The sequence below is a fragment of the Trifolium pratense genome, linkage group LG7 (assembly GCF_020283565.1).
Source record: "Trifolium pratense cultivar HEN17-A07 linkage group LG7, ARS_RC_1.1, whole genome shotgun sequence".
Taxonomy (NCBI): Eukaryota; Viridiplantae; Streptophyta; class Magnoliopsida; order Fabales; family Fabaceae; genus Trifolium; species Trifolium pratense.
Window position 1 is genome coordinate 23,122,343 of NC_060065.1, and position 16,058 is coordinate 23,138,400.

Genomic DNA, 16,058 nt, shown 5'->3' on the forward strand with positions numbered 1-16,058 from the left:
CTTCTAGAAAAAGATTAAAAATATTGATCATCGATGACGACGGTGAAGATACGACTAAAACTTCGAATGTGGTCTATAAGGAAGTCTTTCGTAATATAACATAATGGATTTAATTGATATGTACCGACAGTGTAAAATAATTTTATACCGTCAACCAATACCAACCATGTTTTCCGCCACATCACCCCACTTTACCCCACTTTTTTGACATGACGTGGCAAAATGATGATTATTTATTGGATAATGGTGTAAAACGAATTTACACCGTCGGTGCATATCAATTAAACTCTAACATAATTTTCTTTGTATGAATATTTATCCAAAATTATTGTCGAACTATCGTTTAATGTTACTCAACTTTTTTCATATACTTTACATTATTGGAATTATCATATTTTATTTAATTATTATATATCTTGCAGCTAATCAGATCCATGCACCGCAAGGATCAATGTTCTAGATATAAAAAAAAATCATTGTACAATAAAATCAAAAAAATCCAACGGAGGCGCGCATATTTATAATCAAACAAAGTGATGCAGAGCCTTCCAACCAAGACAGTATCTATTCTTTTTTCTCCTCACCAACCAACCACTCTCTTCCACACTCACTCCTCTCCCTCTCTGTGCATACTCACTCTCCCGCCGCCGATATATTCCCAACATTTCCGGCGAATTCACATGGCACATCAATGAATGACGACGAGCCTTTACCGGCGATCCTCATGTCGCTGTCTTGTATCTCCGATTGCAAACTCTTCTGCGGCGAGGAAACCACCGGAATCTTAACCGTAGATTCGACTGAATACTCCTCCGATCTCGATTCATCATCGCCGTCGTTGTCATCATTCGCATTGGAAGAGGAGGAGGAGTCCATTGCTGTTTTCATCGAAGACGAGCGTAAGTTCGTTACCGGATTCGATTACTTTTCAAGATTCCAATCTCACTCTCCAGTTGCCAACGCCAGAGAAGAATCCATTGCATGGATTCTCAAGGTAAAACAAAAACAATTTCAATATAGCCCTCTGTTTCATTCATATTACATTAATGCCACTCATTGAACTACTTCATCCCAAGTTGACCCGCGTGCGCGTTCTGTAACAGTTTCTCCGTAACGGAAATTCTAGATCCTCATCGTTACTACCGGTTCTTCTAATCGGCGTCGATGAATAATGGTTGACGGCGTTATAATGCGCGCTTTTTTTTACAGGTACACGCGTACTATGGATTTCAGCCGTTGACTGCGTACCTTTCCGTTAACTATATGGATCGGTTTTTGGATTCTCGACCTCTTCCGGTGAGTTCTCGTTTTTCGTCTGCTTTACTGTTGCTTCAAATTCCCTCTATGGCTAAGTTCCCATATAAGAGAAGATGCTTTTATTAGGTTATCATTGTCACAAATGCACGATAATTAGAATTGAGGGTATAATTGCAGAAAGAGTTGTTAATGTTGAATTAGGGACAAATTTTTGTTGCAAATGTGAAGTTGATTACTCCCTCTAGTCTCTTTTTATAAGAGACAATTCAATTTTCAAGATTAATTGAATAAATTATGCATGTGGTTATAATATGGATCAAATAAATTGTTTATTTAATAAATCTAAAAAGGTGAACTATTTCTTATAAAAAGATCGGAGAGAGTACTATCGTACAAAGCGGTAGTATTAATGTATCGTTTGATCTGACTTTTTTTTCTCTTATTTAGAGCTTATGTAAACAAGTTATTCAATTTTTATATATTATTATAAGTTTGTCAAGCTAGATTATGATAAAATAGCTTATAAAATTATAATTTTCACTACTGTGAACTTATAAAATAACATAAAATTTAATTTATATTGCATAAGCTCAAAAAAAAAGTTAGGCCAAACGGACCCTAAGAATATGTTGATTTTGAGTTTTCAAACGTCAAAAGAAATTATGCAAACAAATGTTTCGTATGCAGTGTTGACTTTTCAAACATGGGAAAGTCTTGCTAGTAAGTGCTTGCACCAATAAATTTTCATAAATCATTTTGTTTTCTTGGTACTATAGTTTTATTTAATACGAACTCGAATATCAAAATTTTGTCATCAAATTTGTTATCATGCGTTTTTTGTGTGTATTTTTAAATGTGTATAAAAGGCTTAATTAGTATTTTGGTCCCTTAAAGATATTTTTGGTTTCACATTGGTCCCTTAAAGAAAAAAAGTTCTACTTTAGTCCCTTAAAGACATCTCCGTCAGTCAAAATAGTCCTTTCCGTTAAATTTTAACCCTAAATGTATAAAGTGCACAAACATTGTAGATGGTCCATCGTAAACCTCATTAATGTTTTTTAATTATAACCATTTGATCTTTTTCTTAAAACCTCTACCTTTGAATCTTGCAAATCCATGATATCTAATAGTGAACCTCCAACACTTCATTTATTTTACTTTTCTTCATCTTCTTCATCTTCATCACCATCATCATAATATTCATAAAAAATCCAGATTTTTTTTTTCAAAACCCAAAAAACAACCCTCACCACCACCATTATATTTTTTTAGTTGTGTGGGATGAGAAAGAGCATACAAGTGGTAGATTAAGGTATCTGTTGCTATTACACAGTATAGAATCTTGCAATTGCAACATAAGATCCGACAATTTCAACACCTCTTCTTTCTCTTTCTTCTTCCAACAATCCCTCCGTCTTTAAATCCATCCGACCACCACCATTTTCCTCATTCTTTGGGTTTAAAATTGTAGATCTAAAACCCAATCTGAAATTGTTATTTCATAATATTTTGATTTTTCCCCATTTCAATTTTTTGACTCAATATGTAGATTGACTTTTCAAATAAAGCAGCAACTATATTTCTCTAAAATTTAGTTGTCCTGGAAGGCAGAGATGAGGCGGAGATGCGGCGGAGGATGGTTGCTGCTGGGTTGAAACTTAGGGATGATGAATCTGAACTATCAATTCTTATTTTATTTTTTTTTTACAGAACTATTATTATTATTATTCTTATTCTATTTTATTTAAAAAATATTTCTTTTAAAACTTTCAATCTGAACCATTAGAAATTTTAAATAACACATGTCACATATCTGTTAAGGAAATTGGTATTTGGTCATATTCCTTACTGTAGTAGATCAGGACCCATTTAGAAGTTAACGTTTTTTGAGAAATTTTAACAGAAAGGACTTGTTTGATTAACAGATTGATCATTAAGGGACCAAATCAGACTTTTTTTTCTTTAAGGGACCATTGTGAAACCTAAAATGTCTTTAAGGGACCATTTAACTAATTAAGCCGTGTATAAAAGGTAGAAACTAAAAAGTAGAAGATAGACTATACCAAAAAAAAAAAGAAGAAGATAGATATAGAGATGAAAATGAACTTGTCAGATACACATTTTAACAAAAGTTATGTTACAAACGAGTTGGATCTCATGGAAGGAATCCCAATTGTTTAATTTTTTTTTTTGGCTTTCACTGTCAGTTGAATGTGATTCGGGGGTCAGTTCTGGCATCAAGTGGTTCCAGCCCCCTTCCGATTGTAATTGCGGGGGATCAAACCGCAGTCCTCCCTACCAAGTTCAGTGCCAATCACCACTGAACCAACTAACGATTGGTGGAATCCCAATTGTTATGCCCAAGGAAATTCGATTATTTGGGATATCATTTTTGTTGAATCTAAAATTTACTACTAGATACTGTTTCATTAATCATTGATTTGGACTTATAAACAAATAGTAGTAGTTGTACTACTAGAGCAACACTTGGTTAGTCACAAATCTTAATAAAAAGGACTTGAGCACACACCAGTAAGTATAAAAAAGTAAAAGAGAAAATGAATTAAATAATGTTTATTTTTTAAATAAGCAAATGTGTGTGTGTCCACGTCCTTTTTATTTAAGCTTGTGCCCACACAAGTGTTGCTCAATAAACTATTATGGTGATCAGATAATGATAATAATATACTATAATTTATGTTAACAGGAATCAAAGGAATGGCCTCCGCAACTTTTATCTGTTGCATGTTTGTCTTTAGCAGCAAAGATGGAGGAACCCCTGGTTCCTTCTCTCTTGGACCTTCAGGTATAAATTATTTAATATTAATGATTAGAACTCCATGTTCAATAATTTGACATGTCAATGCATGTAGTGATACTGATACTAACTCATTTGTAATGGATATTAATACAAAATGCAGATTGAAGGTGCCAAATACATATTTCAACCGAGAACGATTCTTAGAATGGAGCTACTTGTTCTGACTATTTTGGATTGGAGGCTAAGATCAGTTACCCCACTTAGCTTCCTCAGTTTCTTTGCGTGCAAGCTAGATTCAACCGGAACTTTCACTCACTTCCTTATTTCACGTGCTACAGAAATCATCTCGTCTAATATCCAAGGTATTAATCTATTTCTTTACCCTTTCACAATGCTAGAAAATGTAGATAACACAATAGTTGCTTGATTGAATATGTACGGAGTAACGGTTAACTAACTGATTCATAAAGATTGCAGAAAGAGTGGAGAGAAGTGATTATTGCAAAATGCAGCCGCAACTACTGTTGCAATGTCATTGCAAAATTCTCTAAAATTTTAATATTGCAACCGTAATTACGATTGCATTTAAAACTATGATGTGATGATCTTTGTTGTGCTTTTTCAAGGTTAATGAATTTCATGTTTAAATACTCTGTCTGCAGATGCTGGATTTCTTGCTTATTGGCCATCATGCATTGCTGCAGCTTCCATACTCTCTGCAGCTAATGAAATTCCTAATTGGTCTTATGTTAAGCCTGAGCATGCTGAATCATGGTGTGAAGGATTAAAAAAAGTAAGCATAGTATATAGTAATGTGCTAAATTTATGACAAAAAGAACTAAAACATAATTATGGGTTTATTTATATATTTTCCAAAACACATGTGTATTGCAGGAAAAAATTATAGGGTGCTATGAGTGGATGCAAGAAATTATGATAAGTAATAACAGAAGAAATCCCCCTAAAGTATTGCCACAGTTGCGAGTGACAACTCAAACCCAAAGGTGGTCCAATGTCTCATCATCATCATCATCATCATCCCCATCTTCCTCTTCTTCATCCTCTTTCTCATTGTCTTATAAAAAAAGGAAATTAATTAACTGTTTCTGGTTAGATGATGACAAAGGAAACTCAGAGTGAAAAGAAAAAGAAACAAGAGTAATAAAGGAACAAGAGGAAATAAGACGGGCCAGGTTGTCCATAAACCTCAACACTTTAAAGAGGGTTTTCACAATTAAAAATTAACTACTGTATGTATGGAGGTTTGATGGGTTTGGATTTGGAGAGTATTTAATTATTTTTCCTTTTACGAGTGAAAGTGAAGTTTCTTTTCAAGCATAACTCAGTTTCCTTTAGAAAGGATACCCTCAACAAAACAAAACAACAGAAATAAGTTAAAGATTATGGCTAAATTTCGTGGACTTTTCTGATGGTACGTGTGAAGATGGACTTGGCACGTGCCAATCACGAGTGTTTTATGTGATTTTTTTGGCCTTGAGTTTTGGCCTAACTATATAATACAGGACTCCATTGCTTGGTGTCCAATGCGTGTGATGGGAAACACGTGTATATAGTTTTTTTTTTATTATATACTTGCATTTTTTATTGGTTTTGAAAGAGAGGTAAACTCTCTTTACATAGTGGCTTTGATAATGGAGGTGAAAAGGTCTTTGGGGCCTTCTCCTCTGCGCTGTGTATTGAATTGAATTCAATATTAATATCATATTGGTTTCATATATTTCTCTGATTTTTCACCTTTTTTTTTCTTGACTCATTCTTTAAATAAATCATGTGATTCATGGGCTCATTGAGTGACCCCAAAGTAATTTGGAAGTTATACATGATATTACTCTACTTCCATATACATCTAAAATGTACAATTTGAATTATTTGTTCCACTTATTTTATGAACTTGCATCCCACTGAAAAATATCTTGTATATTATTGGGTATTGCTAGCTTTAACTAGCACATGATTCTGAATTAAGTACTTTGTAAGTTTGCCATTTGTTCTTATTAGACTACTTACAATGGTTTTAACCATTCAACACCTTCAACACCCACTTTTTCACTCCACATCATTTTCTCTTTCTTCCACCTAATCATTCAACACACATTCAACTTTTATACTCTCCAATGGTTTTTCTATTCAACACTCTACCCCACCACTTTCTCTACCCCACCACTTTCTATTTCATATTCTTATTTAAATTTAAATTTTTGTTTTTATGATTAAATAAAATTATAATTATCGATTAAAATTAAATTAAAATAATACACTTAACAAAATTTATTTAAATATTTTTTTATTTTCTTAATTTAAAATGCAATACATCACACAAATAATGTAATTAGTACGATACAAATTAACTTAAAATGCAATACAACCACTCGAAAAATTTTCATTAACCATCGGCATGTAACCATTAAACGGGGGTGTTTGAGATGAATTTCTCAGCATAGATCCATAATATGGATGAAAGTTTGGAACAAAGGATGATTGGTTGAAATTTGGTGTTAAACCAAAATTAGGCGTGTTTTGAGGATGTTGGTTGAAAAATTGATTTGAATTTTGATAATTGTTGGGATTTTAATAATTGTTGGAGTTTTGATAATTGTTGGGATTTTGAGAATCGTTGGGATAATTAGAAGAATTGGTTAAAAAACGATCTGCAGCAAAAGCTCGATCGAAACCTCGACCTGAATACCTGAACCCCCAAAGGTCCAGCACATAACAATTAGGTAGAGAGTTAGTAAACATAATCACATACATACGAATATAGAAACGCACCTATATTCAACCTATCACGTATTACTAACTCACACACATGCTTCCATAAGCAATACACCAGATAACACATACTCACAAATACACAACCAGATAGTTTCACGTCGTTTCGGACAACACAAAGAACTCACATAACACATAACACATAATTGCACATTTACTCAAATGCGACTAATGCCAAACATTCAATGTCATGCCAACCTAGACACGACTAATGCATGTGGTACCATCTTCTTTATCAAGGAACTTACCATTGATATCCTTCTTTATTGGACAAGTCCAATATCCTTCTTTATCAGACAAGTCTGATATCCCTAAATAATGCATGAATTTATGAATGCCATGCATTTACCAAACATATGATAATCACTTAGCACGAAGCTACTGCTCACTACATGGAAAACATAATCCATTAAACTTCTTTATCAGACAAACTGATATTCTTCTTTATCGGACAATCCGATATACAAACATACATATACTTCTTTGACATTTTATATAAATGCCATCACACAACACAATTATTAAACATATAATAATTCCAAACCAAAACGAAACCAAATACATGGATACACACACTTTACAAACATCAGCAAAAATTGCTGTCACTGAGGCCTTCGCTAAGCGAGGGCTTAGCGAGACATGGCGAACCTCACCAGGAAGTCACCTGCTCATGGCGAGCATTGGCGAGCTTCAGCGAACCTGTTCGCTACAGCGAACTCCTGGTCGCTTAGCGAACTACACCAGAAAAATATCTGTTCTTGAGTTTCAATAAGGCGGTTTAACCTTGAATCCACTCAAAAATACATCTAAACATGTTATAAATGCATAATAAGTGATCAATCATGTATATACCATACATATATACATGTATCAACAATCAAAAACACCAAAACACATCACACATACAAAATCATGTCAATTTCTTGCAAAATAAGCAAAGTTGCATAAACATGCAAAACCATCATCAAACATATACATATTCCCTCCTAGATGTTCATTAAGCATACTAAGATGAAAAGACATGTTTATGATAAAGAAACTTCACCCAAAACCCCAAAGAAATTGGATGAGAGAGTTTAGGAATGGAGGCTAGACACCTCCCCTCTCTTGGATCACCCAAGCTTATGCTTAACCACTCTCACCTTAGATTGAATGATGATTCTTGGCCTCTAAATCTCTTCCCCTTGCTCGTGTTCTTCTCCTTGCTCTCCTAGGGTTCTTGCTTTGCTTCTAAGCTTACAAACTCTAACTTCTCATGAAAAATGAATTGTGATACTATTCATGGTTTTGACTTGGTTACTTATACTACTCTCTAATGGTCAAGAACCAAGCCCAATAGCCTAAGCCCATTAAGCTTCTAACACACGCCCAAGCCCACTAACACGACAAAGGTTTCGCTCACAAACTTACGTTCGCGATAAATAATTATAGGTCGCGTAAATAAATATTTAACACTAACCCAAAATATATGCAAATATATAAAATATCGATTTACTAAAAATCGGGTCGTTACAACTCTACCCCCCTTAAAAGAATTTCGCCCTCGAAATTACCTAAGAGATAAAACAGAGAACGAACCCTCAACGCGGCATCTTCGGTTTCTTGCATACCGGACTCTTGTGACCTTCCTCGCCACAATTGAAACAAAACACTTTCACCCGACAAGCATCGGCCTTGTGCCCAAACTGTCCACAATTGAAACACTTGTCGCTTTTCCTCGGGCAATCATATGACATATGACCCCGCTCTCCACATTTGTAACAACTTCCACTTCCTTGCTTCTTCTTTCCATTTCCATTGCCCTTGTTCTCATACGGCTTACCACGATCCAAACCTTTTCCTTTCCTATCATTCAGAACCTTATAGTAGTTGGTCTTGGCTTTGCTATCTTCATCATAAATCCTTGCCTTGGTCATAAGGGTCGGAAAATCCCTGATTTCAGAAAATCCAATCAAAAGCTTGATATCCGGACGAAGTCCACTCTCGAACTTGACACACTTATCCTCTTCGGCTTCCACCGTGTTGTAGTGTGGACTAAACACACACAAAGCTTCAAACTTAGCCGTATACTCGGCGACCGATAAATTTCCTTGCTTGAGCTCCATGAACTCGATTACTTTCTTGTTCTTCACATCAGCCGGAAAGTACTTCCTTAAAAATTCCCTTTTGAAAGTTTCCCAAACGATAGCAACACCGTCCACTCCAATCCTGAGTCTCACATTCCTCCACCAAACGATTGCCTCCTCTCTAAGGGCATAAGTTCCCAAAGTAGTCTTGTTCTCCTCAGAACAACTCATTGCTTCAAAGATGATCTCAACCTCATCTAACCACTTGATAGCTCCCTCCGGGTTATAGCCTCCGGTAAACAGAGTTGGTTTATGTGACATAAACCTTTCCAATCTTTTCTCACTATCCCTTCCCGGGTCATTATCCCTTACCACCAATGTAGTCAAAGCAGTCAAAGCTTGTGCAATCTGAGCGTTGGTCCTAGCAGCAGCCATGATTCCTGAACGAATCACAACTCGACGTTAGAATGTATTAACAGTGTACCCAACACATGCTTCATACAAGAGAAATAAAATCCTAATGGCTCACATGAACCGACCTGCTCTGATACCACTATTGTAACACCCTCAGCTAACTACCCTTAAAAACGTGATCTTAAAAACTCTTTAAAGATAAGTAGCCGGAGCGCTACAGAAAACATTTTTATAAAACGATCGTGCGCACGACACAAAACGTCGCAGCGGAAAACATTAAGTAAAGGATTTTCAAAGCAATGAACAAAATAGTTCAAAAGATAATTCATTAACATAAAACATAAGTTAAGATGTTCACATCGATATACGACGGAATACAAACGATCCCCGACTCGATGTTACAAAATACCAGAGCACTAATATACATCACAACCAAACTAACTTAACAAAACTATACAAAGGTAGCCTATACTAGCTCCTCACCAAAAGTGCTCCACACCAAAACGATCTACAGCTAAAGCTCGATCGAAACCTCGACCTGAATACCTGAACCCCCAAAGGTCCAGCACATAACAATTAGGTAGAGAGTTAGTAAACATAATCACATACATACGAATATAGAAACGCACCTATATTCAACCTATCACATATTACTAACTCACACACATGCTTCCATAAGCAATACACCAGATAACACATACTCACAAATACACAACCAGATAGTTTCACGTCGTTTCGGACAACACAAAGAACTCACATAACACATAACACATAATTGCACATTTACTCAAATGCGACTAATGCCAAACATTCAATGTCATGCCAACCTAGACACGACTAATGCATGTGGTACCATCTTCTTTATCAAGGAACTTACCATTGATATCCTTCTTTATTGGACAAGTCCAATATCCTTCTTTATCAGACAAGTCTGATATCCCTAAATAATGCATGAATTTATGAATGCCATGCATTTACCAAACATATGATAATCACTTAGTGATCACCGTCGTTGCGTGATCAAAATAATTTTAAAATAAGTAGTACAAGGTAGTGACCTTGGTCGTTTCGCAAGGACTCACGATCGGTTTAACAATATTAGAATGAATTTAAAGGTTGCAATTTGGGGTTTTTTTGTTTGTGGAAGCAATAACAGAGATTACGAATTTAATTAATATAAAAGCAATCAATCCATTGGTTTTAGGCAACTTTGTTTATCATCTATCATGGGTTCTTATATGAATATTCATACAGTTTATGCTTCGGCTGATTATAGAACTAATTTAACAAGCGAAAATCAGTTTTATAACGAATTCGTTGATTAAGCACCAGCGTGTTCGACTAACTATGGCGATGATCAAGCGTCACCAATAACACAGTTAAAAATCATAACAATAATTCGGCAGCCCTATTTTGCAAGCGAAAATAATATAACAATTTCCTATTCAGATTAATTTGAACAAGCGTGAATTAATTTGAATAGTCTCAATGTTATGAACGTGAAACAAAATAATTAAGCATCAATTGCATCAACTCATACACAAAAGAGAGACAAGAAAATTGATATATGATAAGCATAAACATAACGATTTGCTATTAAAACCGAACCTCAAGATTCGAGAACAAAGTTCCTTACACCAATGGATCAATAGAAGTTTAGTTCTCCATGGAAGATGACGGCTGCTCTAGGGTTTGAATATTTCGTGAACAGTGAATGAATAACCCTAGCTGCCTTTTTTTCGGTTTAAATAATACATGGAACGGGCCTTAAAACAATTGGGCCGAAAAATATAAAGTTGTGCTGAATTAAATTCGTCTGGAACATAAACGCAATTATTTGACACACTTGCGCTCCGAACTGGGTTTTGGCCTCAACATGAAAGTCGTAGCTCTTGATCTCAGCTTTCCAACGCATCTTCCCGCGCCTCAATCCGATATTTGTAACTCCAGTTATGACCTGCGGACCGGAAGGGTGTCAAAGTGCTATTTATTCATAAATTAAGTGCGAAAATAAAATAGAGTTAGAAATAAACTTAAATATAAAAACACCTTAAAATAGTGAAAATAGTAAATTAAACCATATGAATACACTAGTACAATAGTAGAAGAATGTGCATTAAAATGCACTGATCAAATTCCCCCACACTTGAACTTTTGCACTCCGAGCAAAACTCAAATGAAAAATTTAAAAACAAATCACAAGCAGTCAACATATTCCAGGTTTCAAGCTTCAAACCTTGGGTCAAAATTCAAAGATTGGCACAATTCTTATCTATCAACTTTCAATAATAATCTTGCGTGTGTGTGTACTGTCTCCCACTGTCAACCAAAGTAATGTCAAGATCCCTCTCTGAAACTACCATTCTAGATGCTAAGTTGTCATTCTTTTCCTATAATTTTGGATTTAACCAGAATTTCAGACTAGGGGGGGCTATTTCTTTTCAAGAGATCAAAAGCTTTTCAACATCAACTCAGGGGCAACTACCTTCAAGCTTTATTATAGTTTATTATTATTTATTGTTTTTAAGCTTTAGGTACTACTCCACCTTTTCACCTGACGGGATCTTACTTGTAATAAGTCCAACCTGTTACTCAGAGTAGAGCATCCTACACAGCACTTGTTCCTCCAGTTTCGGGCACAGGAACTTGTTCCTCCAGTTTCGGGCACAGGAACTTATTATATTCATTAATTTTAGCTCTTAAACAGTTTCCCTTTTTCTCAATTAATAGCAATGATCGGTCTATCTGTTACTCTAGCCTTTCCCCCACACTTAGTTCTAATCATGCCTCCATTATATTCAAATTAGAGAACTTAGTCTAAAGAATAAATATTTCAGAGATTTATCTAGACATTACTAAGTTTGACAGTGTTCAAGCAGTTGTGCATTAAGTTGCAAAGACTATCATGTCAAGTATCAAAACAAAAAACTCCAAAAATTTCACTGACCCTACAGCTATCTGCCCTAGCCTTAGAACATGTGACTACTCATGATGATTTATTTTATTATTATTATTATTTTTTTTTTAAAAAACACAAAAATGTAAATGTAAAATGTCCCTCCCCCACACTTAAACCAGACAGTGTCCGCAATGTAATCTAAACATAAAGTGAGAGTAAAGGAAGGAACACACCCGAGGGGCTAAGGTGTAGCGGCTGGTGCTGGTGCTTCTATGTCTGGTGGTTTTGGTGGAAGCCCTTCCACACTTTTATGGAGCAGCTTCAACCGCTGTCCTTTTGCTTTGAAAACCTTGCCAGTACCTGTACTTTTAATTTCTATAGCACCGGAAGGAAAAACATTAGTCACGACAAAGGGGCCAATCCACTTGGATCGAAACTTACCAACCATATCTTTCAGGCGAGACTTAAACAGCAAGACTTTTTGGCCAACAGAAAATTTCTTTTTGGAAATCATCTTATCATGGAAGTGCGTAGTCTTTTCTTTATCATGGGAGTGTTTGGTTGGGGCAGCCGGAATGTCAAGAACTTTAACCGTACAGACTGCCTCATTGACAACAACTTCACCTGTATGAATGTTATTATCCTGCAAATCAGATTCAATCTTAGCACAAACAGAGCAAAGGTTAGTGTTAGTAACTAAATCCATATAAAAAACAGAATGTTCTTCCACGGGATGTTTCATGGCATCAAAAATGTTAAACTTAGCGACAATGTCGCCAAACTCCATGGACATGGTTCCATCATAAACATCAACTTTTGTTCTTGCCGTTCTCATGAATGGTCGGCCTAGAATGATGGGTGCCCTGCTGGAATTAGTTTCTCCCTCCATGTCTAGAATGTAGAAATCTGCAGGAAGAATCAAGTCATTAACTTGCACCAGGACATCTTCTACCTTCCCAGCAGGGCGGGCATTGCTCCTGTTTGCTAATTGCACGATTAAACCTGTAGGCTGCAAAGGACCAATATCAAGGTTATTATAAATAGAAGTAGGCATAACATTAATACCTGCTCCCAGATCAAGCATACAATTTTCAAACTTGTGATCCCCAATGGAACAGGGAATACCAAAAACTCCTGGATCATCACACTTTTCTGGCATGGTCTGACTGAGAACTGTGACATTAGCTGAGGAACCAGTTTTGGGCTGAATGAAAGCAGAAACATTTCGTCCCAAACTGACTCTCTCATTTCCCTTCAACTTCCTCTTGTGTGTGCACAAGTCTTTCAGGAATTTTGCATATTTAGGAATCTGTTTAATTGCATCAAGGAGAGGAATGTTAACCGCACATTTTCTGAATACATCTAAAATCTCCTTGTCTTCCTCAACTGTCTTCTTGATATTTTTCTGCATCCTTTGAGGAAAAGGAATTGGTGGCACATATACTCTTTCTTTTTCGGGTTCGGTCTCAGTTGTAACAGAAGGAGGTTCAGGAGCAGATGATGATGCAACGGTTTTCTTCTTCTTTTTCTCTGGAGCTGGTTCTGACACTCTTCCAGATCTCAAAGTAATTGCACTCACATTCACATTCGGATTCGGCACTGTTTGTGCAGGAAGGTTACCAGAGCCTTGGGCTTGTAGTTGGCCTATTGCATTGGCCATTTGTCCCATCTGCGTTGTCAGGTTCTGAATGCTAGCATTTGTTCGTTGTGCCAATTGCTTGACAAGGTCTTCCAGTGAAGAAGTGACTGGTGGGGCAGCAGGGGCTGCAGCTTGTGACTGATTCCCATATTGGAGGTTTTGATGATTCCTCCAACTAGGGTGATATTTGTTGGTGGAGAGGTCAGGATTGTTGTACCTGTTTTGATTGTAAAGGGCTGCTGCTGCTGCATATGCTTGAGGAAGCTCAGTTATTGTTTCATCTTGTAGAATGGGGCATGTATCAGTCGGGTGCTCAGAAGAAGTACAAATACCACACACTTTTGCTGGTTGAGCTTTGCTAACTGCCAACTTTTTCACCAAGGAAGTAAGTTCATCAATTCTAGCATCAAACTTGGTTTCGAGCGCCTTGATGGAGGAAGAGGAAGACTGAATCTCATTTACACTTGCAGAATTATTTCTGGTTGTAAACTGTTGCGAGTTGAGTGACATGTTCTCGATCAAGGCCTTTGCAGCAGCTGGAGTTTTATCAACAAGTGCTCCACCACTTGCAGCATCCAAAATGTTTCGATCCATTGGTAGCAACCCTTCATAGAAATATTGGATGAGTAATTGCTCGGTGATCTGGTGTTGGGGACAACTAGAAACTAGCTGCTTGAATCTTTCCCAGTATTCTGCCAATGATTCGTTTCCCTGCCTAATGCCGCATATTTCTTTTCTGATTAACGCAGCTCTAGAAGCGGGAAAGTATCTCTCTAGAAAGACCTTCTTCAAATCATTCCAAGTTGTGATAGAATTCGGCTCAAGATAGTACAACCAATCTTTGGCAGCACCCTGGAGCGAGAATGGAAAGGCTCTAAGCTTGATATGATCCTCTGTTATACCTTCAGGCCTCAATGGTGTAGAACAAACTACCTGAAATTCCTTCAAATGCTTATGCGGATCCTCACCTGCAAGACCATGAAACTTGGGCAACAAATGTATCAAACCAGATTTCAATTCAAAAGGAATATCAACGTCAGTATATTGAATGCATAGACCATTGTAATTGACATCAGGAGCAGCAAGCTGCCTTAGTGTTCTTTGTTCAGCCATGTTATCAAAAGCAAGTTTAGAATCAAATAAAGTATGCAAAGAGAAACTATGTAAGAATCAGAATCAGACTCGTTAATGAAACAAATAGAAAGAAGAGATATGGTTAAAATAGATTCAAAAAAATATAAAAACACGAAATTTAGTCTAATTAAGTAAAATAAGAATTTTGGAAATTAGTTTGGAATTTTCTGAAACTATAAAAACAGAAATAAATTAAAATAAAATAGTAAAACACGGAATTTGGACTTTTTAGGTTGCCGTCACCTATTTTGTCCCAAAATAGGGGATTTTAAACTCTGATTTTTTTCTGATGAACAGGTACAGGAAAAACTCGATTTAGAAAAGATTTTCCAGAAAACTGTTTTTTTACGAAAACTGATTATTAGGGCACGTAAAATCCAGAAAACACGAGAAAGCAAAGGCTAGAACGCAACCACACAGAAACTGAGTCTAATATTAGCTAAAATCAATTGAGAGTCCCCGGCAACGGCGCCAATTTGATCACCGTCGTTGCGTGATCAAAATAATTTTAAAATAAGTAGTACAAGGTAGTGACCTTGGTCGTTTCGCAAGGACTCACGATCGGTTTAACAATATTAGAATGAATTTAAAGGTTGCAATTTGGGGTTTTTTTGTTTGTGGAAGCAATAACAGAGATTACGAATTTAATTAATATAAAAGCAATCAATCCATTGGTTTTAGGCAACTTTGTTTATCATCTATCATAGGTTCTTATATGAATATTCATACAGTTTATGCTTCGGCTGATTATAGAACTAATTTAACAAGCGAAAATCAGTTTTATAACGAATTCGTTGATTAAGCACCAGCGTGTTCGACTAACTATGGCGATGATCAAGCGTCACCAATAACACAGTTAAAAATCATAACAATAATTCGGCAGCCCTATTTTGCAAGCGAAAATAATATAACAATTTCCTATTCAGATTAATTTGAACAAGCGTGAATTAATTTGAATAGTCTCAATGTTATGAACGTGAAACAAAATAATTAAGCATCAATTGCATCAACTCATACACAAAAGAGAGACAAGAAAATTGATATATGATAAGCATAAACATAACGATTTGCTATTAAAACCGAACCTCAAGATTCGAG

At 36.0% G+C, this 16,058-nt stretch overlaps 1 protein-coding gene across 1 annotated transcript; it reads left to right on the forward strand.

Annotated features, from left to right (window-relative positions):
* Nucleotides 1-526: 526 nt before the first annotated feature.
* Nucleotides 527-5,756, forward strand: LOC123895573 (cyclin-D1-1-like). Its single transcript, XM_045946010.1, has 6 exons — nucleotides 527-994; nucleotides 1,210-1,296; nucleotides 3,965-4,063; nucleotides 4,179-4,380; nucleotides 4,681-4,811; nucleotides 4,913-5,756. The coding sequence occupies exons 1-6, from the start codon at nucleotides 692-694 to the stop codon at nucleotides 5,156-5,158; spliced, it is 1,068 nt and encodes a 355-aa protein (XP_045801966.1). The 5' UTR covers nucleotides 527-691; the 3' UTR covers nucleotides 5,159-5,756.
* The last annotated feature ends 10,302 nt before the right edge of the window (nucleotides 5,757-16,058 follow it).

Coding starts and splice junctions, on each gene's coding strand:
- LOC123895573 (XM_045946010.1), top strand. CDS start 692: ATGAATGACGACGAGCCTTTACCGGCGATCCTCATGTCGCTGTCTTGT. Junction 1,297..3,964: donor TGGATTCTCGACCTCTTCCG/GTGAGTTCTCGT, acceptor TTATGTTAACAG/GAATCAAAGGAATGGCCTCC. Junction 4,064..4,178: donor CTTCTCTCTTGGACCTTCAG/GTATAAATTATT, acceptor TACAAAATGCAG/ATTGAAGGTGCCAAATACAT.